At 46.3% G+C, this 24,204-nt stretch overlaps 1 protein-coding gene across 4 annotated transcripts in view; it reads right to left on the reverse strand.

Moving 5' to 3' along the window:
• Nucleotides 1-1,352: 1,352 nt before the first annotated feature.
• LOC148009570 (binding / calmodulin binding protein) overlaps nucleotides 1,353-24,204 on the reverse strand; it is a 35,022-nt gene continuing 12,170 nt past the window's right edge. For 3 of the 4 annotated variants that reach the window (XM_087673280.1, XM_087673281.1, XM_087673279.1), the window contains 4 exons: nucleotides 2,699-2,897; nucleotides 2,394-2,619; nucleotides 2,144-2,299; nucleotides 1,353-1,855 (listed from right to left, as the gene is read on the reverse strand). In XM_087673280.1, coding sequence (XP_087529406.1) covers nucleotides 1,612-1,855; nucleotides 2,144-2,299; nucleotides 2,394-2,619; nucleotides 2,699-2,897 — 825 coding nt within the window. In that variant the 3' untranslated portion in view covers nucleotides 1,353-1,611. Of the gene's footprint in view, nucleotides 1,856-2,143; nucleotides 2,300-2,393; nucleotides 2,620-2,698; nucleotides 2,898-9,373; nucleotides 9,507-24,204 lie in introns of those variants that run through there. The other variant, XM_087673282.1, reaches the window with a different exon arrangement.

Here is a 24,204-nt window from a genome sequence, read left to right on the forward strand (position 1 = left end):
CAGACATCACCATCCACAAGGTCCCTTATTCATTGGAGAGATACAACAACTATGGAGAGCAAAAGAAGCCTTGGTGCAAATCAAGAAAAAACAAAAAGACAAGTAAAACACATGAAGAAAAATTATGAAGCTAACTAACGAGAACAACATTGCTTGTAGGAGTTCAAATAAACTAAATGCCGAAATGAATCCCCCTACTACAAACTTTAAAACACCTAGCTCAATCAATTCATTTACAACCTTTGCAAATACTATCTACCAAGATCATCCAAAACAAGCAAGAGCCACTATCAAAGAGGTGATGGACAAACACAATATGCAATTTAAATACAAGACAACAAATATCAAAAGGAGAATAGAATAGCATTAGAACTTGCTTGTAAGGCAATAAAGACATCCAAAACTTTGCAACCGTTTGTGAATAATTTTGGCATGAAGATAGACAAAAAGCAACAAATGATACAAGATGAGGACCCTAAAGCAAGTAATAATATGTTTGGGGAGACAAACAACACATCCATGTGATAAAACAATTCACACAACCATCCAACTAGATGTAAAAAAATACTACTATTTGAAGAGAAGAAACTTCATTCATTAGTAGAGAAAAATGTATTGTCATCAACAATATGTATATGATCTAGCCTAGTCATGCTATTGTCATTTGTAACTTGCGCCAATGAAAATTCAAGTGTGTTAAACACCACTTAGAGCCTTGCCATGTGCAAGTCAATTGACTTGTGCGTAGGCAAGAAGGCTAGCAAAGAAATCATGCATGCCACACACACGTTGAGCTTACAAGTGGGATCCACTGCTAAAAATGAGCAAAATAGCTGAGTCAAACACAATGAGAGGAGAGAGAAAGCAAAGATGAGAGAAATGAGTTCACCATTTAACAATTTCCACATCACCCAAGTTGATGGAGCTTGGTTCACGCCATGAAGTTCCCCTTTTTTCAGCATTACAATCGGCATCACCAAGATGCGCAAAGTCCCAACGCTTCCGATCTGCCTGTTATCTTACCAGTTCAAAAGAAGAAGAATCTGTTTCATGGCCCCCAAAGTATTCCTCCATCAATGCGATCCAAACACGGAGTCCACAAACTTGCATGCATCGATCAAATACAATCAATGACTCGCCTTTTCTTTTTCTTTTTTTATCAACTCCACCAAAATTTGGGAAGTTATTTGGCCAAGAGGATTCAGAGATTTAAAAGGCAAGGCTAAGCGTTTGCTCCTATCAAAATTTCGAAAAAATATGCGCACCCGAGGACATGAACGCGAAGAGCAAACAAAATAACCCATGAACACAAGTCAGGCTGCCATTCTGTTGCATGAAAACAATAACCCATGAAACGGAAAACACAGAGGGGGCATCAAATTGGGTGTTGAACACAAGTCAGATTGCTATTCTGTTGGAGGCCATGGGACGGGCGAGAGCGAAACGGAGTTCCGCAGGAGCCGTATAAGGAGACAAATCACTATACAAAGGTTTGAATAACGTTCTTCCTTCCGACCTATTATGCACAGAGAGCTTGGTTTTCTTACGCGAACAAAGGATTTAAATACGAGAATACAAAAGGGCCGAAGTGCATCGTGTGGCCCTGAAGCTTTAATGATTCGAGCAATCTTGCAGAGGGAATCTGCTCAAACTGAGCCTGGCAACAGCAGCAGCAGGAGCCACGTAAACGCTGCTGGCCCTTTTCACGGCCTTCAATCGAGCTTGAAGGTCCTCTCCTGTTGCTGCTTGGAGCAGGAGAACCACGGAGTGGTGCTGAGCAATGGCGTCGTTCACCTTCTTCTCTCCTGAGCGCCTCACAACAGCCGGTGCAGTTTGCGGAAATCTTGCCAGAGCCCTACAGAAATCAGACCAAGACCTCTGCTTTATCGTCATACCAAAACTTGAATACAAAAGATAGTTTAGTATCTCTCTGCAACAGGGGCACCCGATCTACTTAAATACTGAAGCTTTGCAAGAGGGGAACACAAAGATACCACGCCTTGAGAGCTACTTGAAAGATATCATGTTTTAAGAATCGAAGTTTTCAATTCACTTCGTGGGTGAGAAACTCTATCCTTGTTCTGTATCATACTGAAAGAGAAGTGCAGCTTCGGAGGGAGGGCAATGGCGAAGGTTAGCTTACCGGGCTTCAATCTCCACCTTCTTCTCTAACGCTTGGCTCAGGTTGTGAAGTCTCTTCAGCAAGATCATCCTCCTTCGGACCGCCTCCAATCCTTTTGGAAGTTTGCAAACTAACTGCAGCAATCTCACAACCTTCGAGATAATCTCCTCATTATTTCTGCCCAAAAGAACCAGGAATCTGTTAACCTGCAAGTTCAATATAGCACAAATGCAAAACAATGCACCCATAGTTATAATTCCATAAAGACAACCTTAACAGTTGTTCACCAATTATGGCAACTGATCCAGGGGAATCTGCAACAAGAGCTGCGTACTCTGGATACCGAGCAAGGTTTGCTAAAATAGACAATGCATGCTTCAATATTTCCTCATGGGGGGGACTGCGATTGGTTGTTTGCATTAGCTGCAGTATCTTGGGTATCGCCCCTGCTGCTAACAAACGCTCACAGCAGAGTTTGGAATGCTGCGTTGCCAAGTCTGGAAGACACAGTGGCATAAACTCAGTCAGACTATGGGATTGCCACTTTTAAATCCGTGGAAATCATGTGCTCATTACCTATAGTTGCACATATGTGTAAGATTCCGCTGACAGTTTTCTGAGTGAGAAGAGCAGCAAGGGCTTCTGTGAGGCGATTTTCCAATCGCATGTTAGAGTCAACATTTGCAGCTGTGTTGTGCATCCGTTGCCGAAGATCTGAAAGCTCATGCTTGAAGTGTCCATGCCTGTGTCTTACCAAAAAGCCCTTCCAAAAAGCCTGCAAAAGTATCAACTAATTTGTTACATATAATCCCATACACCTCTGGCAGCAGAAGTGGTCAGAATGTTCGACCCAAACTGTGAATGTCTAACTGACTAAGTTCAAAGCCCCTAGCTATGAGGATCATTAGCAGGAGATGGACATAATGCTAACACCCCCTCTAAAATCTTGGGTGAGCCTAAACATCCCAAGAGCTTTTCTGAACAGATATTCATCTATTTTAATCGAATGCTCAAAGATGTTGAGCCACTAGAATTAAATGCTTGCATTAACACAAAGCAATCATGCATTTTAGCCTAATTTTACTCCACATCCCCAAAGAGATGTATTTATGAAAAATGCATTTATTTTATTGAAAATATCAAATGCCAAAAAAATCCCTATAAAAGGGCATGTCATGGACATTTAACTTCCCCCTCATTCTCCATCTTCAACCATCAGCCACACCATCACTCCAACCTGATCATGTTGTCTAGAGGTGCCATTGCCAGCCTGAGGAGGTGCTACCCTACTACCCAACTGTGAAGATATGCTAGGGTTTGCACTAAGAAAACATAGAATGTATAGACACGACTAAAACACAATAACTTAAACAACGACGCAAAATGCAATAGCAAAATGCAAAAACATAAAAACAAACAGAGAAAAGAGACGAGAGAACTCTGAAGTAAATGAACCAATGATGTAAATGACAAAAAGGGTGTACAAGATGCTCAAAGGGAGAGCAATGAGAGTAATTGGAGTGTGACATCCACTAGAGACGAATCACGAGGTCTATAATCACCAGTCGGAGCTGAATATGGAAGGCAACAAGCTACGAACCAAAAGGCAAGCAACAGTTTGGAGAGTTGAAACTAGTAACCACAATAGTGCACCACCTGGAAGATGAAGTCAGTTGATCAAACCAGCAACAACAACAAAGAAAGACTAAGCAACAACTGGTAGAAGGTGATCAGGTTGCTCGACAACAGGGCAGCCACAACAATCAAAGGGCAACATCCAAGGAGGCCCCAGTTGAGGAAGGTGTGGCAGCAGTCACCAAGGGTAAATAACCACTAAATGATGTGGGCTGATGGCTGAAGCAAAAGAATTAGGCCCTACAAAAGCACGATAGGTTGAATGGTAGGCAAGTTGTCTATTTATAGATGCAATCACAAATAAGGCCCTACAAAAGCGGGATAGGCAAGTTGTCTATTTATAGATGCAAAAGGATCCTCGCAAATTAGGGTTTTGCTAATGGGACATAGAAACTCTCTAAGAAGCGTTTCTTTTTTAATGAAAGTTTCGGTAATAACATATTTTGGGCTGTTTAAATAAGCTACTCAATTTGTAATGCATTTTTAGCTCAACACCCCCTCATAGCTCCAAAACTAAAACCCAAAAGGGATTGGAAGAAAAGCTCAAACCCATTTTTATTCCCAAGGCATCCACCCCCAAAGCAACTAAGGCATCGGACGAAGCACACGCATCGACTACCCAATGGCCTACCAAGACTACAAAGGTGATGGTTATGTTACCAAGGGAGCCCAAGCAATCACCCCTAACAGGCCAATTGTGTACAAAAATGTCATAAGTGGATGCAACGATGGAAGCATAGAAGTCTACTATAATAGACTAGTGTGGGAGCTTTCGCTCAACCGCCAAGACCCACGGACCGCTTATTGCTTCAAGCGTTTCAAGCAAGCTCTAATGGCTCTCTCTCACCTAGCCGACGCGTCGTCGATCCTATGAGTGTAGTGAGCTTACCTTGATGCCGATATGAGTTGTCTCCTCTCTCGCACACCCCGGTAGCTCCACGATCCTAGATGCGAGCTCAAACATCCTCAAGCCTCCTCCATCTTCAAGCTCCATCCTCCATAGCCGCACACGCAAGAAGAGAAGAGAAGAGAAGAGAAGGAGAGAGGAGAAGATGGAGAGCTCCACCCTCTTGATCCCTCACTCTCACATACTCACTCCCTCACACTCTCACACTCCCTCTCTCGAGCACACGCAAGCAAGAAGATAACGAGAAGAGAAGAAGAAGAGAGCTCTTGTTGGCCATACACCAAAGAATGAGCTCTCATTCACTTTTTGAACTTTATATATACAAACCCTAAAATCCCATGGGCACCCATCCCTTTTTTACATGACCGGCCCTTGTGGCAAGGTCTTTTTTCCATTTCCCTCTTCTAGCCTTATGCCTCTAGTCTACACCCATCTAGTATTTTACAATTGGCACAGGAGGGAGCCTGGCGCTCTTTTGCAAGAGTTTTCCAAGTTTTTTGAGGCGCCCTTCATTAAAAATTACGCTTTTTGCCCCAGCTTAGCTTTGAAGGTCGCCTGCGTGTCTTTGCTCTTTTTCCATGTTTTTTTTGCTTTTTCCTTCTTTTTTCCGCCATCTCGACTTGGGGTTAACATTACCCCCCTCCTAGACGGGTGCCAGTCCCATGGCACTTCTGTGTTGTTGTAAGTTGGTATTGCGTGGTTGACGGGGCCTCCGAAGTCGGTGGTTTGTTGCCTTTTGTGATGTTTAAAAGGAGAAGGTGCAGTGCTGTTCCTAAGGGGAGTGATTACCTCATCGTGTTAGTGCATTGTACTCGTGCTAGTGGAATGGGGAGGTGGGTCTAACCGCAGGCGAGCCTGGGTAATGTCCCACACTTGAGAACCCCATTTGTGCCAAGGGAGGTGCGGTGCAAGTGGCTTAGGGTGACAAGTCTAACCATAGGCCAGTGTTACCTCCCTAGGTATGTCCTGCCCTTGATGTGTCCTAAGTGCGAAGCGGAGGAGCAAAAGGGCTAGGAGGTTGGGAGTCGAGCCGGCGATCGAAGCCACCGGGCACGCCTAACTTGAGAACCCCTAGGTGCAGTGATCGTGCTTTATGTGGTGGTAAGTGCTTCTGCAAGTGGGCTATGTTGTCCAGTCAGTGGAGAGTGTTTTTCGTGCTGTTCTTTTCTCCGCTTTAACTTCTCTTTACTTTTCTCCTCTCTTTTTTTAAAAAAAAAGTTACAGTAGTGGAATGACAACCAAGGCCTAATTCTCTTCATCTGAATGAGGAGAGGAAGGGGGTCAGATGGATTTGCTCAAAAATTGGTAGCTTTGCATGTATCCTTTCAAATTCATGCGGACGTGGAGAGAGGTGGTGGAGAGAAAATGGTGATTGCACCTAGTAAACTCGCTGTCATTCATGTCTTCTAGGAGGGCTAGGCAAAAGGAGGGGAGAAGGCTAGCTCTCATCATTAGGTATGCCATAGCGCAGCTATCAATAGCACTGGGGTCAAAAAAAAGAGGGGGCAAGCCATTCTCTTGTGGTGTCGGATCTTGCTTGAGTAATAGTTTAAGAAGCCTAAGGTAATTACATGTAGTTATAAAGGCGGGATCTGGACAAGAGGAGAAGCCTGCGAGAAAGCACGTCATGGAGTCACTTAGGCTTCCTAAATCAAAAAGGAGGGCATACTCGAAGGAGGTGGCGTTGGAGTTGTAGATGATAGGGAAGTCATGCCGCCCGTGGAGGGTAGCAACAAAATCTACGCCTACCCTACGAGGATACGCCATGAATATGGGATCATTCCTCTCGTAGGGTAGGGTGTTGCAAAACGCCATCCAGGCGAGCATGTTAATATCGCATACTCGCCTTCTCCAAAGAGGTTGGCAGATGTAGCCCCTTACAGTGTGTGGTACCTCAAACACCTTGTCTTGCCAAAACTTTGATTCCTCCGTGCCCCACAGAGTGGGGGTCTTTACCCTGTCTTCCAACCATTTTTGGCCCAGCCGGCTGCCAGCCACGATCACCTCCTCCATTACCATAAAAAGAGTCCTTTTCGTTTTCCTATTGTTCCCAAATTACCGGCTCCGCATGGAATTGCATTGGGAGGTCATCGGGGCATGGTGGGAGGGATGCGGATGGCCGCACGACTGGTTTGGCTTGCAACTGCCTTCTGGTTTCTTCCACTAATTTTCTCCGTCGCTCCTTGAGCATGGTTTGTCTGTCCAGGGGCGGGTCGAGTTGTTGCTGTTCCTGATCGTGCGGCGAGGGGGATTGTGGGATTATTTCTTCGCTGGTTCTTCTTATGACAAATTCAATGTCAATGTCCTCCCCCTGCCGGTCGTCTAGCTGCGCTCCTTTCTCAAAGCCGAGTGCATCCGCCTCCTGGGGGGTTAGGCCGGCCAATAGCAAGTACTTTCATTATTCTTCTAAGCCCAGCCTAACCTCCGCAAGTTGGGGTGGCATTTGTAGCCCCCCATGCAGGGCTCTGCGTGCGATGCTCAGTTTTTTCTGCACCACCTCCAATGACTCCTTTCCCTCCGGCCGGGTTGTGTCCAGTAATGTGTTGAGGAAGGCCTGTTACTGGGCAGTGAAGGCTATCGAGGCAACGTCCACTTTGCTTTCTGCTAAGATTTTTTCTTTTTCCACCAAAGCGAGGCGCCGCGCCACTGCCTTCACCGATTTCTCATTCTGCTTGGCCCGTTCCTCGGCCCTTCTGTTCATTCCTTCCATGCTCTCTCCTTGCCTTAGGACCAGGATCGTGAGCCTTTGTTCTTAGTCTTCCCGTTCTCTGACCAGTGTTTCCTGTTCTTCTTTTTTGGAGTTCAGCTGATCGGTCAGAGACTCGATCTCGTTCTGCTGTTGCTCCATGTTCTATTTTCTTTCCTCGTCCCTGGCATTGAGCTCCGCCATAAGCGCTTCGACTCTGGCGATTTTTGCAATGAGCTTCTCATATTGCATGATTAGGAGCTTGTGTTCTCTCTGCATTTTCACAAGTTTCTGTGTTTCATTGTCTAGTAGCTGCCTCCAGTACTCTTCCCTGTCGTCCCTAGCCTTCACTTCTTGCTTGAGATCCGAGATCTCCCTTTGCTGCATGGCTATCGTTCTAGTTTTGTCGAGTTGGAAGGCAGCTACTGACTCCTTTTCAACCGCCAACTCAGCCACAGCTATCTTTCGTTCCTCCTTAGCTTTCTCCAATTGGGAGAGTAGCTCGGCGACGTACTCGTCGTAGTTAGCTGATGGCGTCATCGTTGTGTGGGTTGGTGATGTCGAGGCTTCCACCTTCTACCGTTTAGGATCTTGCCTTGATTCTGTATCAGTGGCTGGCCTCTTTTGCCCTCTGGCCGTAGTTTCGGTGCTTTGTCCCTGGCCCATTTCCTTGTTGATGAAGTACCGCATCTGGATGCCACGAAATTTGAAACATGGACACTGGTCGGGATACTGGGGGTGATGGTGGTTGATTCGGTGGGAGACACCATGAGGGGAGAAATCGAGTGAATTGGGGCTTTGCCCTTACTCTCAATGACAGCGGGCGGCACAATTTCTGGTGCCTGTGTGCTAAAACCCGGCTCTCCTTTTCTTTGCGGGCTCAGATTCCCCAATTCATCTGCCCTGCTTTGTTGTTCGATAGACCAGCGTGTAGCCCCAACCAAGTCTTCTTCCTCCTTTCTTCTTAGCTCCTCGTCTTCCTCCGCGGCTTTTCTTTGCCTTTCCACTGCTATTTTTCGGCGTTCTTCCTCCTTTTTGTCTTTTTCTTCCTTTTCCTTCTTTTTTCTCTCCTCAGCTTCCTGTTTCGACGCCTTCTTTGCCTTCTGTAGTTCATCGCTTTCCTTTTCTTCTTCCTGTTTCTTCTTCTTCTCCCTCTCCTTGGCCTCCTTAAGGGTTTTTTTTTTTTGCCATTTCCAAGTCCTCTTTTTCCTTCTTGCGGCCTTCGTCATCCTTCTTCTTCCTTGGGGCTGTTTTCTTCTTGGGTTTCTTGGTTGTCCTCTTACTTTTATGTTCTTCCCCTTCTTCCTCGGTCTCAATCCTGTCATTGGACCTCTCCTAGTATTGATGAGGGGATAACCTGTCAGGCGTTTCCCCTTTCCCTTCTTCTACATCCTCCGTCTCTTTCACGGCCTCTTGAATGAGCATTGTTAAGATGCTTCCATAGGCAATGAACGAGGCCTTGGAGGAGGCCTTCTTTCTTGCTGAAGACTCTCTCTTGCGAGCATGCTTCCTAAAGCCAGCGCTTTAGCCGTCTGGTCAATGGTTTTGCGCACATAGCCGTTCCAATCGACTTCATGCACGGTATGAGCCACCACATTCTCCAGTACCGGCACACTGATTCGGTGCATCAATGCATTGTAGCACTGGCTGGAAAAGAGCGCGTGTATCAATTTTGCCTGCAATCTGGTTTCTGCATCGGGGATATCTTGGATGCTGATGCTGTCGTTTGTCAGCACGTCCTTTCTCATCCCCAGCATGGCGTACACATCTCTCTTCTGCTTCTTTTCCATTTTTGGTTCTAGTCCCAGCGCCTTTTCCACCAAGGCGAGGGTTAAGCGAACCAACACTTGCTTGGCATTCTGTCCCCTTCCTATTGTGATGGTTCCACATTTGTTGTCAGGGTCGTAAGACCTGAGAAATTCCATGCAGCTTGTGTGGTCGGGTTCTTGTGCGAATCTTTCCAGGTACTTGGTGAAGTTGCAGTTTTCAACGACTCTCCTGACCACCTCTTCCTTGGCCACTAATCCTTCTATATCATGAATAGTACGGAATTTTAGTTGGTTGTAGGGGCGGCTCTCCAGGGTGATGCTGTACTACGCTCTCTCCTTTTCCGTGAATGGAAGCTGGTAGGCACGGTCTTGCAACATTTTTCGTTCCTGTCATAAACCGAAATTTTCATTAAAGCTTTCCACATAGTAATTTGCTGATTGCTGAAAAAAAAAATCTATGCTTTTTGAATGAATTCATTAAAAACCACTGTAGATTTTTCTTTTCGGCCTTTGACTTTTTATCCTTTACTTCAAAGTTTCCATGTATTTTTTCCTACCCCATCCGTTTTTCATAATATATGTTTATGTGTTTCACTAATTTTGATTTAATTGGCCTGATTTAATTCACCTCACCCCCTCCCCTTTCAGCTTGAGAAGAATCCTTCCTAGGATTTAGGGTCAAAAGAGCAAGGCCATTTAGCATGGTGGCGTAGGAGTTACTTATGAAGGAGCCAATCATAGAACTAGGGGTTGTATTCTAAGTGAGCTTCGCGGTCCAGATCAAAGGGTTGAATCCCCACTTACGTGATGTATGTAAGAACGTCTGTTAGAAAGTCACCAAAGTTGACACGGCTAGCAATGTGTAACTCTTCCTCAGTCAACAAGCGGTTGAGGTAGGGGTGTCCTTTGATGTGTTTTTCCATAGGTCGGCCCCGAAGAGTGGTTAACACTTTATACGAGGTTGGCGCGACATACGTGGGATCGTATTCCGCTTTTTTTATAGCGCGGCACTACTCAACGTTGGTCATTATGTGGCACCCTTCGACTTCCCATTGCACCCTAATAGTGTAGCAATGCCTCAAGAACGAGGAGTCAGGATCAACGAGCTTTGATAACACTGTGATTTCTTGATCAGTGATAGCAGAAGTGGTTCGCTGATCGTATGACGTGATGAGGCGTTGTTTGATGGCTTGCTCCTTGGAGATCTCGCTGTTAAGCAATTCAGTAGCAGAGCGAGAAGTATTTGTGAATGCGAATTCAAAGGTCTCCCAAGAGCATGGCATGGTTTGAACTTCAGTTGCAAAGGGTTTCTCCAATAGTCCTAAGTCCAAGCGGTCGTAGCTTAGTGCTAGTGACATGAAGGTGGTGTCTAGTCGTTTAATGCATTTTACCACGTCATCCCCGGCGTCCTCAGCGAGGTCAGCGGCCAGCGCTAAAAAGGATTTGCGTTCATAGAAGGGCGTAAGACCGACGGATGGTCAAGGTTTACTAGAACTAGAGCCGGTGACAACGAAGAGTTGCGGTTGGGAGTGTGCTTGAGTCTGCGGTTGGGCTGCTTGGATTATGGGTGGATTAGAAGCAAACCCTTGCTGATGAGGTCGCGCAGCCCTTGCTGAAGACTGTGATAATGCGAACGTTGCCTATTGCGAGGTGGATGCGCTACAACTCATAATCAACATTGCAATGAGTTTGCTTTTTGAAAGTTCGCCCCAGCAATGACTCCATGCATGCGTTTTTAGCATTTGGCAACACGTAAAAAACCATTGGGACAGTTTCAGACTCGATAGAAACGGCGGCTCTGCACTTGCCAAGAAGTGCATAGGAATGGGTCCCATATGGGCTTAATTTCGCATTAGTGGGTTGAAGTGGCGGTCTGCCAAGTTGAGTCCAATGATCGTGAGTTAAGACATTGAAGTCTGCTCCCTCGTCGATCAAAGAGTTGAAAGCGCATGTTTGTTTTACAGTGACCGTGATATGAAGGTATGCGGGCTCTACGGCTTCCTCATCTTCATCATCAATCTCAATGATTGTGGCCACTCATATCTTGGCAGGTGGTTCTAACATCGGGGGCTCGGGCAAAGGATGGGTGAGAGAGTACTTCTTGACATGACTGCCATTGAAGAAGCCTATGCCCTCACTGTCTAAGGTCTCGAGCTCGACATTGCCTGTGCGACTGATCGCACGAACTTTGAAAGGCCCAAGACCTCTAAATTCCATTTTCTGCTTATGCCCCTTAATTGAGTAGAGGAGCACCAAGTTGCCTTGTTCAAAGTCGCGCTGCTTGACATGCTTGTCAAACCAACTCTTGCGTCGGATCTTCTCACATATAAGCGTATGGGTGGCTAGAAGGCGAGTCTCTGAGAGACGCTCGAGTTTGACCAGGCGTTGCGTCCATGCCTCCTTCCCTTCCCATCGTTCTTGAAGTGCTATTCTCAGGCTAGGAACGAAGAATTCTAATGGTAGAACCGCTTCAATTCCATAGGTCAACCTAAAGGGGGTTTAACCGACAGCTGTTTTATAAGCTGTGCAGTAAGCCCACAGAGCTGCTATCAGCTTGTTGTCCCAGTCGCTACGTGAGGCTGAGACCACCTTGGTCAGGACATTGATAAGAATCTTATTCGTGGATTCTACCTGACCGTTTGCCTGAGGGTACTATGGCGAGGATTTGCGATGGATGATGAGAAAGGTGGACAGGAGATGCGCTATCACTTCGTTGATGAAGTGTGTGTCTTGGTCACTGACCAGTTCGATGGGGCAGCCGAATCGCGAGATCACATGCTCCCATAAGAACTTAGCAGTCATCCTAGCATCGTTTTTTCATGTTGCTCTTGCCTATGCCCATTTCTGAGATAGTCCGTGGCCACAATGATGTACTTGGCCTGTGAATACTGGGCCGCAGGACTGATAGGTCTTATGAAGTCAATTTCCCATTTTTCGAAGGATTGTCGTGTGATAATTGGGGTCAACTCCATCTGATCCTTGCGAATCAAGACTTTTCTCCGTTGGCACTTGTCACAATGCTTGACGAATCGCGCTACATCGCAGAAAAGTGTGGGCCACTACAGTTGAAATTGCAACACTTTTTGTGCTGTCGTGTCTCCAATAAAGTGCAGTTGTGCGCATCTGAGAGCACACCGTGCATCTCATGTTCGCATACGCATCTGCGCAGCAATCCACCTTGCCCCAGCCTATAGAGTTGGCCTGCGATCAGCTAATAGGGATGGATCTTAAGGATTAATCGCCTAAGTCGAGCTTTTTCTATCGGTCGATCAGGCAGTCCATGTTCAAGCACTTGGACTATGTCATCCACTCAATATGGCGTTAGATCAGCCGTGAATAAATCTCTCTCGCTGGACAGGTTAAAAAGATGGGTGTCGGGTAATTCGTCAACAATGCCTTGTCCAGCGGCTTCTCCCGTGGGAATGCAAGATATATGATCAACCATGTAGTCCTGTTTTCCTTTTCGTACAACCACGGAGAAGTCGAATTTCAAGAGCAAAAGGAGCCACCGAGCTATGCGTCCTATAGCGCAAGGTTTGTTTACTAGATAGAGCAGGGCTTGATGGTCCACAAAAAATGTAAAAGGTGTGGCCAATAGATAATGCCAGAATTTCTTCACATCAAACACCATGGCTAATCCTTCTCTTTCTGTCGTCGAGTAGTTCATTTCCATCTCAGTGAGTTGTCTGCTAGCAAAGCTCACTAGATAGTCTAAGTTGTGTTCACCAGGTTGGCACAACACTGCCCCCACGGTAAACTTAGAAGCATTGATATGCACGTGAAAAGTAATGGTCCAATTTAGGGCTCGTAGAATTGGTGTTGTGCTTAGAGCCTTTTTCAACTCTTCATATGCTCGTTGGCATGCCTCGGTCCATTCGAAGACGATCAGCAGCTTGTACAAAGGTCTAGCGATCAATGCATAGTTCAGTACAAACTCCCGATAGTACCCCGTATGGCCTAGGAAGCATTGAACTCCCTTGTAGTTGATTGGGGGTGGAAGGTCAACAATAACCTTGACTTTCGAAAAGTCTGTGGCAATGCCGTTTTGCGACACCACGTGCCCTAAGATGCATCCATGCTTTACCCAAAACTGGCACTTTAAGGGGTTCAAGGAGAGACGATATAAGCAACACCGCTCAAAGACTGCGCAGAGTTTGTCTAAGTGTTTGATCCAGGTCTAGTGGACACAGAGGTCGTCGACAAAGACTTTCAACTCCTTGCGAAGCATGTCTTTAAAGATGGTGCACATAAGGCGTTGAAAGGTGACAGGGGCATTAGTCAACTTGAAGGGCATGACTATGTAAGCAAAGACGCCCTACTCAGTGGCGAAGGCAACTGTCCCCGCAGGATGCACTTGCACCTGGTTGTACCCTGAGAAGCCGTCCAGAAAACTGTAGGCTTCCTTACCTGCCACTCTCTCAAGCATACGCTCGATATACGACAATGGATAGTTGTCCCTCTTAGTAGCAGCATTCACCTTCTTGTAATTGATGTACACTCAGATTTTTTCATTCTTCTTCATCACGATAACTATGGGTGATACCCAGTCTGTGTATTCAATTTCGTAAATGAATCCAGCTCTCATCAGCTTATTAATCTCTTTTTTGACAGCATGAGCATGTTTTGGATTCATAGGGTACGGTCGTTGCCTGACCGGCGTTGCGTCTGGCGTCATAGGTATGTTGTGAGTCATGAAACTCGGATCTACCCCCTTAAGCTCTTCTAAGGACTAGGCGAGCACGTCTATGTGCTCTCGCAAGAGAGCGATAAGACTCATTTCTTCTTCCTCAATCAAGTCATCGGCAATGAAAACTGGTCGGGGTGTTTTCTCTTCCTGGGCTAGGTTCATCTCCTTGACCTTGGCTCGTCCCTCGATCGGTTCGCTCGCTTGCCCTTGATGCTTGGCACCTAACAGAAGTACTACCCTATCCCCTTTTTTGAATTTCGTAAATCGTTTAGGGAGGTCCTATGATTTTCTCTTTTCTTCCGTTTGTGTATCCCTGAGTTATTTTGCATTTTTCTGCCTTAATCGTCTGCGCCTCAGGTGGACGGGTAGGTCCCCCTTGGTGCATCTGACCATGGGCGGCCTAGGGATTTCTGGATCACTATCCGAACTAATCTCCGACTCAGAGTTGAACTCCCCGCCGTCGCTAGAAGAGATGGTCTCCCCTGGTGGGCGCAGTTCGGACGGCGACTCTGTCCTAAGCACTGATGTCGTTCCTGGCTGGGCTAGGCCTGCTTACTCAAGATCTATGGCCCCTACATGTTCCAACCAAGCACGATCACATTCCATGCGCATGACTCCTCGCTCTATCCTGAAGATACTTTTTTTCTGCGGCTTGGAGTCTGCTCGTATTTGCTCTATTTCTTGCCCTTGAGTGTCATACTCCACGGTGTCTACCTCACCCTCACTTTCGTCACTGAAGGATTGGCAGTCTTCGTATTCGTCGTTAGAGTCCTCTTTGTCAGACTGCTCGTCGTCTCCTAGGGCTTGGTATATCTCTTGTCATTGGTCAGGAACTAGGGCTCAATTATACATGAGGTTTAAGTCATGCACTCTAGTCCATTGCTACTTAGATTCATCTAGAAGATCCTAGAGTGGTTTAAAGTTTGCAGCTGGATTGCCAGCTAGCTTGTCCGTTAAGTATTCCAGTATCTCCTGGAGTTCCCTTTTGTTGGTTGAGACTTGGAAGTTGACAGGTTTAGGTTTCCCACGAAGGGTTCCTGCCATCATGCAAACTGGTACGGATGGTGTGTCATTAGACTTGCCGATTGTTTTGATGACTTGCTCATACACCTCGTGATCAGAGAACGGCAGGTCGATTGTAGCAAGTACGTGTATCCAATCCCGCTCGTCCTCTGGGCACGGGATATACTTGGTCAAGGGTCCATAAGACTTCTTGACTTGGGCGTTACCCTTGAGCATAGCAAAGATGGCATCTAAGTCGACTGGTGAGGTCTTCCAAGTGTCCATCTCTATTCTCATGGCATCCGTTCTATTGCCAAGGGAGATCAAGCCGTTACCCCAATCTTCGATGACTCTAGCATTGCGCATCTAGGGTCGGCCTAATAGAATATCGTAGTCCACTCCCTTCATGACTATAAAGTCCACAGAGAATTGGACACTTGTGATCTTCACTGGCCAATTCTTAAGCACCTCGAATGGCATGACTCTCATACCGTTTACTAATGTGACATTAAACCTAGCAATTTCGACAGGCGGATTTTCCCAAGTCTGAAGCACCGCGTGGCTAAGCACACTAACCCCAACTCCCGTGTCCACGATTCTCTTTCTCGTTGTATAGCCTAGGGCTAGAACCGATAAGACCGCATGCATCTCGGAACCTTCCTAGAAGGCATTGACGTGTAAGGATTTAGGCATAGAATACAGCGTCAAACTCGGTATTTGCATCTCTACAACATGGTCATGAGGGTCTGCCGTGACCTACTCTCTTAACCCTTCAACCGACTACTTAAGATCTTGCCATAGGGTGGAATGCTGCCTAAGCAGATCTCCCAAGCTAAGTGTTACAGGGATAGTCACCAACGTGGTTAAGAGATCGTTGGATGCTCGTCTTTCTCCTAACCTGGATTGTCCTAACCAATGGCCGTGACTGATCCGCGGCCCTGTAGCATCAAGGCTTGGCCCTAGCGGCACTGCTTGTGATGCAGTTGCTTCCCCCGACCGTGGTTGAGGAGATGACGTTGGCGTGCTTATGCTGGAGAGGTCATCGATTTCATCCTCTATGATGGGCTCAACGTCTTTTAGATGCTCTTGAGCCTCTTCATCCATTCCTTCACTTTCTCTATGGCCTCTAACTATCGCTTCGGATGCGGGTATTCCCCTACCTTAGCACTTCCCTTTTCGGCCATCTTAGGGGCTGAAGTCTCTGCCTCTGCATCAGAGACTTTTCCAGCAGGCAACGTTGTAGCACTCTCCGTTTTTAGTGCGATTTAAGATTCCGACCCCTTCTTCTTCTGCCTGCGACTTTTCTTCTCTATCGGAGCTATGTCAAGGCTGCTAGGTCCTGGCAGTGATATGCCGGCCTGCTTTGTCTGGGCACAGGTAATGACCCATGATGGAAAAGGTGTCGCCTCCCCATCAAGATTCTCGACTCCAAACAGTCCCAATGGGACAGATGGTACGTTGGCTGAGCTAGAAGACGGCTTTCGCTTTGGACAATTGACGAAGAGACGAGTGATTCCGCACTCAGTACACCTTTGATCAGCCTTGTCTCTGTTTTGCTACTCCCTTTCAGGGCAGCGTGATGAGACATGACCTGGGTAACCACAAGTCCAACAAGTGATTGGATCCTGCATTTGCCTTCCTAGACCTCTACCTCGTCCTCTTCCTAACGCCATCACTGGCACGGGGCGATAATCCATGAGGACAACGTTGCCCTCATCGTCATGCAAGACGTAAGGGCATATGTAAGTTTCTTCCTTGTTTGGTTCTTCCACATAGTGAACTGGAGCATCGCTCGGTGGATGGATCACGTAAGGACCAGGTGATCTGGGTACGCCAGTAGGGTTTATGTCCATCCTAGGAACAGCTGGCTTAATGTCGTTAGACGTAGAGAGGGCCAATGGGATTCCCCTTCCAAAGAATGACTGCGGCCTGTTCGCTAGGTAAGGCTTGGCCGTAGGGTTGCGAGTACGGAAGTCTTCTTGGTAATCTACAATGCGTGACGTCATGACCAAACCTACCGTAGTTAGCACAAGGTCTTGACCTAGAGTCTTGACACTCGACTGGCAAGTGGTTTCCGCCACAGTACACGCATTGGACGTGTGGGCGCGTTGGTCATCTCAACATGTCTTGCAACCTGGCTAACTCCATCTTTACATCAGCCAAGTCTTGGTTCGTCTCAATGACCTTCCCCTTATCTTGGGATGATGGGATTAGTCGCTCACTAGAGGCTGGCACTCTCTCTGAGCTTCGCGAGTTGGTCTCTTCTAGGTTCGAGCTCCTGGAGCTCCGCTCCTTCAGCTGATCATCGACTCTGATGGCTTCCTCAAACACTCTAGCTAACGCGTCTCGTTGCAAGCTCGAATTGCCTGCCAAAGCCTTATATAACTCCTCGTCTCAAATTCCGCTGATGAATACAGTCGAAACTGCTCTTTCAGTCGGTCACTCCTCCATAGGGATTCTCTTGAAGAGACTCCTCATGTGGGTTACATAGTCGCGAATGTCCTCTTTCTGCTTGACGTTCATCAAGCGTACTAGCAGATTGTCGGAGTATCCACGCTCGGCAAATCTCTTAATGAAGAGATCCTTGAGGCCACTAGGCTTGTATACCAAGTCCTTCCCTTGTCACCTAAGCAGAGCCCGAACGCTTGAGAGCGCTGAGTCGGGTCGTTGAGGCCGTTGGCTTCGCAGACTTGCTCAAACTGCTCTACAAAGCTGTATGGATCGTTGTGGGGTTGGTATTTGTCGAGTTGCTTGGCAACGATAGGGATTTTAGACTGGCTCTTTGAGCCTTGTTTCGCTCCTAATCCTACGAGCAGCGATGTCGCTAGTACTGCAGCACTTTACTCTGCTGCCGTATTATCTAGCAGCCGCTTCATGAGAAGCTCGCTCAATGTCAAGTCTCCTTCTAGGGCTCTCTCGTGATCTGTTCGGTTTCTTTCTGCTAAGTTCAGCACTCGCTGTACCTCACGCAACTCCGTGCTTTGCCTTTGGCTCCTAGCCTGCTGATTCCTATTATACTCGACTATGCTTTGCAAAGCCTTGCGAGCTAGTTTTCTCTCTTCTTCTAGGTCTGCGATGATAGCGTCTGCCGTCCTGCCGCGGTGCTCGTACCGCGCGTGTGCATTGTAGCTGCTGACCAACTGCTGAATAGCCTTCGGGAAGACGTTCAAGTCGAGTTTCTCATTAGACCTATGGTCTGAGCCTTCTTCTGCCATAGTCGTGTTGTCATGCTCTGCCAAGCTGTCGATCAGGTTGAGTAGAATTGTCAAATCCACGTCGTTGACGCCACCTGCTTGGTCCTACTTCGCGCGTTGATGATTTGTCTACATCTTGGGTCCTCTCCTATACTAGTGGGTTCCTTGAGTGGTTTATCTGAGTGAGTTCCTTCAGTTATTGAATACAATCCTCAATTTATGGTTACTCAGTGTGCGTGTCGCACCTCGTGCACTTGTGCTCAATCAGGCTTTCAATTTCTTTAAGTGCATTCAAGTGCGGAAATTCAAGGTGAGTGCAGCAAATAATCTCGAAGCGTCTTATGCACTCTCGCTTTGTTTCAGGCCTGATAGGCTTGTTGGTCAATTTTCTGGCCGCCTTGACAGGGTTCAAGGTCTTTCTAGTATGTTGCCTCGTTTGTTCTTGGCCAATCAAGTTTTAACTGCTCCACGCCTACTTCAAGCTGCCAAGCGGCTGCTCCCTACAATTCCGTCTATTTCATGTACCACAATCAAGTTCTGAGCGTTAGGACTTTCGACAGTTTACGCTGCTGAGCTCTAGCCGGGTCAGATCAAATTTCTGAGAATTTGATAAAAATTCTCACTCGGCCCAGTTGGTCCGAATTGCAGGGTCCAAGTGGATCACTCGAACGAGCCGAGGTACATGGGCCGAGGGCCAAATTCAGGACTGGGACAGGGTAGACTCGAACAGGGCAAGGCGCAGACTCAGACGAAGTCGCTCGGACAGGCTGGCTCGGACGGGCCGAGTGGTCAATTCGAACAAGATCACTCGGACGGGCCGAGACACTTGGGCCAAGGGCCGAATATGACACGTGGCCGAGAGTCGAATCCTATGGCTCGGACGGGCCAAGAGCTGATTCTGGGACTCCACCCTAAAGTGACTACTCGAACGGGCCGAATGCGGCGCGAAGTCGACAGCAAAAGTTCGATTTCGCTCGATTCTTGCCATTTAATCAATCGTAGCAAGTATAAACCTCCAGATCCTATCTAGGGAGATAGGGGAAGGGATTCATATACCTGAATAGAGCGGTAGGCTCGTCGATGGTGCGATCGGATCGAATCGTGCGATGGCTCTCTCTCTCTCTCTCTCTCTCTCTCTCTCTCTCTCTCTCTCTCTCTCTCTCTCTCTCTCTCTCTCTCTCTCTCTCTCTCTCTCTCTCTCTCTCTCTCTCTCTCTCTCTCTCTCTCAAATGGTCACAAATGAGCTCTACCTTGGCCTCTTGGCTCTTATACCCCTTTCCGGGTATGGTGTTGATGCCCCCAATCACTTACTCGCCGATCCTAGGCATCAAAGCAAGCTTTTTACCATTTTTTGCACAATTTTTGCCATGTTTTGCCCTACTTTGCAACAGTAAACCCTACCCTTCTCCAGTGCGATTTCCTAATCCTAACCTACTCTAAATGCAACAAGAATTGAAAGCAAAAAACTGAAATAATTTCTCCATGTTTCCCAATCTTTAAACAAACAAAATATACCAAAATACTTACTTGTTTTGAATATCAAAAACACCCAAACTTCCTACCTATCTCAAGCTCCGTTTCGAGAATGAATCCTTTACTTCGATGCTCGATATGAGGCGCGTAAGTGCTCAAGCTTAAATCCGTTGGTTCCGGCAACGGAACCAAAATGGAGAGCTTTCGCTCAACCGCCAAGACCCACGGACCGCTTATTACTTCAAGTGTTTCAAGCGAGCTCTAATGGCTATCTCTCACCTAGCCGACGCGCCGTCAATCCTATGAGTGTAGTGAGCTTACCTCCTCTCTCGCACACCCCGGTAACTCCACGATCCTAGATGCGAGCTCAAGTATCGTCAAACCTCCTCCATCTCCAAGCTTCATCCTCCATAGCCGCGCGCGCGAGAAGAGAAGAGAAAAGAAGAGAATGAGAGAGGAGAAGATGGAGAGCTCTACCCTCTTGATCCCTCACTCTCACATACTCACTCCCTTACACTCTCACACTCCCTCTCTCAAGAGCACACACAAGCAAGAAGATGAGAAGAAGAGAAGAAGAAGAGAGCTCTTGTTGGCCACATACCAAAGAATGAGCTCTCATTCACTTTTTGAACTTTATATATACAAACCCTAAAATCCCATGGGCACCCATTCCTTTTTTACATGACTGGCCCTTGTGGCAAGGTCTTTTTTCCATTTTCCTCTTCTAACCTTATGCCTCTAGCCTACACCCGTCTAGTATTTTACAATTGGCACAGGAGAGAGCCTGGCGCTCTTTTACAAGAGTTTTCTAATTTTTTTGAGGTGCCCTTCATTTAAAATTGCGCTTTTTGCCCCGGCTTAGCTTTGGAGGTCGCCTGCGTGTCTTTGCTCTTTTTCCATGTTTTTTTTGCTTTTTCCTTCCTTTTTCCGCCATCTCGACTTGGGGTTAACAACTGCACAACACAAGAAAAGAGAAAACAAAAAAAAAAAACACAAGCAATTGAATCACTGAGACTAAATGCAGTCAGCAAGGGCTGAAAATCGAGCCAATTTTGAGCATAGAAAGGTCGGCTAGGCTGCAGTAAACAATAGGAGACTGAGCAGCAGTAGATAGGTGTGAGGGAAAACTGTCCACAGCAAAAAACAGCACCCAAAGCCCAACAACACAAACGTCTAATAAAAGTGAGCGTAGCAATGGAAGCCCAAAAGACTGCTATAAAAGACTGCACAACACAAGAGAAAAGAGAAAACAAAAGAAAACAAAAAAACACTGCAAAGGGAGAACTCAAAGATATGCTTAGGAAATGGAATCCATATACCAAACACAAGACAATCAGTGAGTCATTGACTATGTGTGCACTAGTACCGGCTGACTCTCTCTAAAAAGACTTGTACTGGGAATCTACAAGTGGATGATGATCCAAACTGAGAAGGAGGGAGAAAAATATATAGACATAAGATAATACCAAGAGATAAATAGGTCAACCAACATCATAATGCAATTGGCTAGTAATAAATGCCTCAATTCATTAAAATGATGACAATAAAAAATACCTAAAATAGCCTATAGTGTCCAGCCCACAAATACACATGCCCAAACTCACTCATAAGCTAACTAAACTGCTAACAAAAACATCTTCGTACACACATTCATGATCAAGGGGATAAAAAATCCATGTATTCTAATATCTCCAATCCAATCACTCCTCACTCATCATCGAGAGTTGCCTCTAATACCAACTATAAGACTCACAATCCTAATGCACACCTCAACATAAGAAAAGATAACCCAAGAAAGGCGAAAGACATCCTCAAATCTTTATTACAATAGTAAAATTGAGATTTGTACAGTTATCAACTTTGCAAGCCCAAGCTTTAACTAGCACTTTGAATTCACGAAGTCGCCTAATTGTCCTATCCAAGATAGTTCTTCACTCCATCTCAATCAATCCCAAACAATCTTCACCTCTATCAAGCCATGAACAGTCCAACTTGTCTCAATCTTACACATACTCTAGCATACAAGCAAACTCACTCACTACCCCTTGCACCTCAGCACAAACACAAGAAGAAGATACAATAGCTAAATACAAAGAAAATGCCACCAAGATGATTGCATGATGATCCTCCAATAGTTGCCATCAGCCTCCTTATCTTTCTTGTTTTTGCAGTTTGCAAGTGTCATATCTCTGCTATCCACATCCCGTTTGCTAAGGCTATCTTAGTCTGAGCAATCCACTCGTCTAATAGCCAACACTCCTAATCGTCAAATTGAACCACTTCATGTTTAATTAATGTGCCACATCATTAAAGGTAAAATGCCTTGCATAAAAACCATTGTCTTCAACCATTGCTTTTGAGTTGAACAACTCTACCACAATCCACCATTTGCTAGGTGATTACGCATGCATCTCAACTCTCATGCAACACTTCTCCCACGCGCCCTTGGGATCCTTCACGGATGTGCCCATGACAATGTCATCTGCTTAGGCTTGTCCCATCACCTGCCCAACATATGAGAATGTAAATGTGGGCGGTGCCTAGGTGCATTACCATTGGACAACCCTCCAATCTGGAGAATCCTTGGCATCACATACCTCATAACTCAGTTTGTCCATTGAGTCTCATTCATTCATTCATCTTTTGTTTCTAAAATCATTTGTTGGTCGTGTGGTCGTTCCTTGATATTCATGAGTGGCAATTGTGGATGTGGAAGGGCCGGAGCCCTAGATGGGCTAGAATGGACCCAAGAGCGTAGAGATGGTCAGCTGGCAACCGCTTCACTTTCATAGACTTGTGTGTTTTCTTCTCTTACAACATAGTGCAGATTGATAGACATATCACAATACAGAATAATATAGAATGAGGCCAAGCATTGCTTGGGACTCCAAGCATTGCTTGTGGTCATCTAGATCTAGGGTGGCCTAGTTGGTGTGGGTGTGAAAAGGACTTGCATGATGCTCCGTCAACCTAGACTCTAGCATGAATTACTTGGAGGCCCTTTTACTAGCAATTACTCAGCTAGGGGCAGCACATCAACAAGAGCTTCGACAATTATTCCTCCCCACAAACCATCCTAAGAGGTCTTGTACTCATGTGATGTAGACTTTCAGCTCCGGTATGTTGTTGAGCCATTGTACTTTGATGGTTTTTGAGTAATGTAATTATTCGCACCTTATTCCCCCAAGAAAGAGGATGATTAAATCCCTTGTGGGCCATACTATAACTCCTTTCAAACATTTCCACTTTCAATCCTGTGGTTGTTGACTCTGCAAATGGTGGTCAAAAACTGTGAGCCAATGGGATCAAGGAAAGGTATCAAATCGAAACTTTCTAACCTTAAGCCTTCATTTTACACACACACAGAATTTCAAGCCACCCAATCCAACTCTTCTTACAAGCATGAGCAAAAGAAGCAAGTATCAAATGTGCAAGTTGATAAGAATTCAACTCCTTCCCTAGACATAGATCCTAGGAACTTTTATGGAAGTCCACATATCCTCATTTTGGACAGCAAGATATTCAGCATCTTGACCTTTTCCCAATTTGAAGTTGGAAGTCACACTTTTGGCCATCTTTGAGAAGTAGAGAATGAAACACGAGCAGGGCGATATAAATACTTGTTGCTGAAGGGAAAAGTGCCTGCTCTGATAACAAATGTTACATCTCCAGAAATAATTAGACAGGGCTGATAAAACTGCAAGAATCTACATGGTTAGTGCTGATACCAGGCTCATATAAAGTGAAAAAGATATTGTTGAGCTGTTGCAAACTTGTGAAGATAATGTAGGCCAAAGATCCTCTCTGCAAATCAAAGCCAATTGCTAGAAAAGGCAGTTGTCATGCCGTTGTCACTTGTGTGTACTGTCCTGCACCTTGTAGGCTGTTTTGTCATCATCCACAATATAGTCTGGTCATAGCATCGCAGGAATAATAAGAGTTTTGTTAGAGATCATAGCCTGTTTTGGAGGGCAGTCGGACCAGCAGCAGCAGTCGGACCTGCTGCAGTCGGACCAGCAGCAGTCGGACTGCCACGTGGCAGTCCGACTGCCTGCAGCGGATTTATTTCAGGCTGCGCCCTATTTTTGGCGCCCCATTCCAGGCAGTTTTTCGGCTATATATTGCCAACGTTTTCAGCAGTCTGGTCATTCTTCTCTGTCGCAGATTACAGACCGGTGCCGTGCAGATTTCTGTCTCTGTTCACGGATTTCAGACAGCAGACAGTGCAGACTGCAGCAGACTTCGAGGTGGACAGCAGGTCGCATCGTCGAGGTGGAGACACGCAGTCCAGCGCACTGCGCCCGTGTATATCTTTGTATTCAGCATTCTTTATACAGCAGATCTTCATTGTACATTGTCTCTTTCTCTCCCTTTTCTCTCTACGTTCTCTCTCTCTCAGTCCTACGCTTCCGCACCGCTGCACTCTGACATGGTATCAGAGCAGTGTTTGAGGGCTGACTGAGCGCAGAATCAACCTGAAAAGGAGTTTCCATCGCAACACAAATTTGCGTTTTTTGCGTTTAAGGGCAGACAGGAGGGCTGCGCCTTGGAACAAGGCTGAAACGAGTGTGGGCGCACAGGAAAGGAGTACAGGTGGTGGATTTGCTGCTGTTTACCGCTGTTTGACGCGGAGAAAGTTTGAGTTTTCAACCTAAAAGTGCAGGTTTTGCTTTTTCATCGCCTCCGGCGGGTGAAGAAGCTTCGGGACGCGGAAGAGCCTTAGCAGGCT

Source organism: Lygodium microphyllum, chromosome 30 (assembly GCF_053477565.2).
Source record: "Lygodium microphyllum isolate KBCC chromosome 30, Lygodium_microphyllum_v1.1.10, whole genome shotgun sequence".
Lineage (NCBI taxonomy): Eukaryota > Viridiplantae > Streptophyta > Polypodiopsida > Schizaeales > Lygodiaceae > Lygodium > Lygodium microphyllum.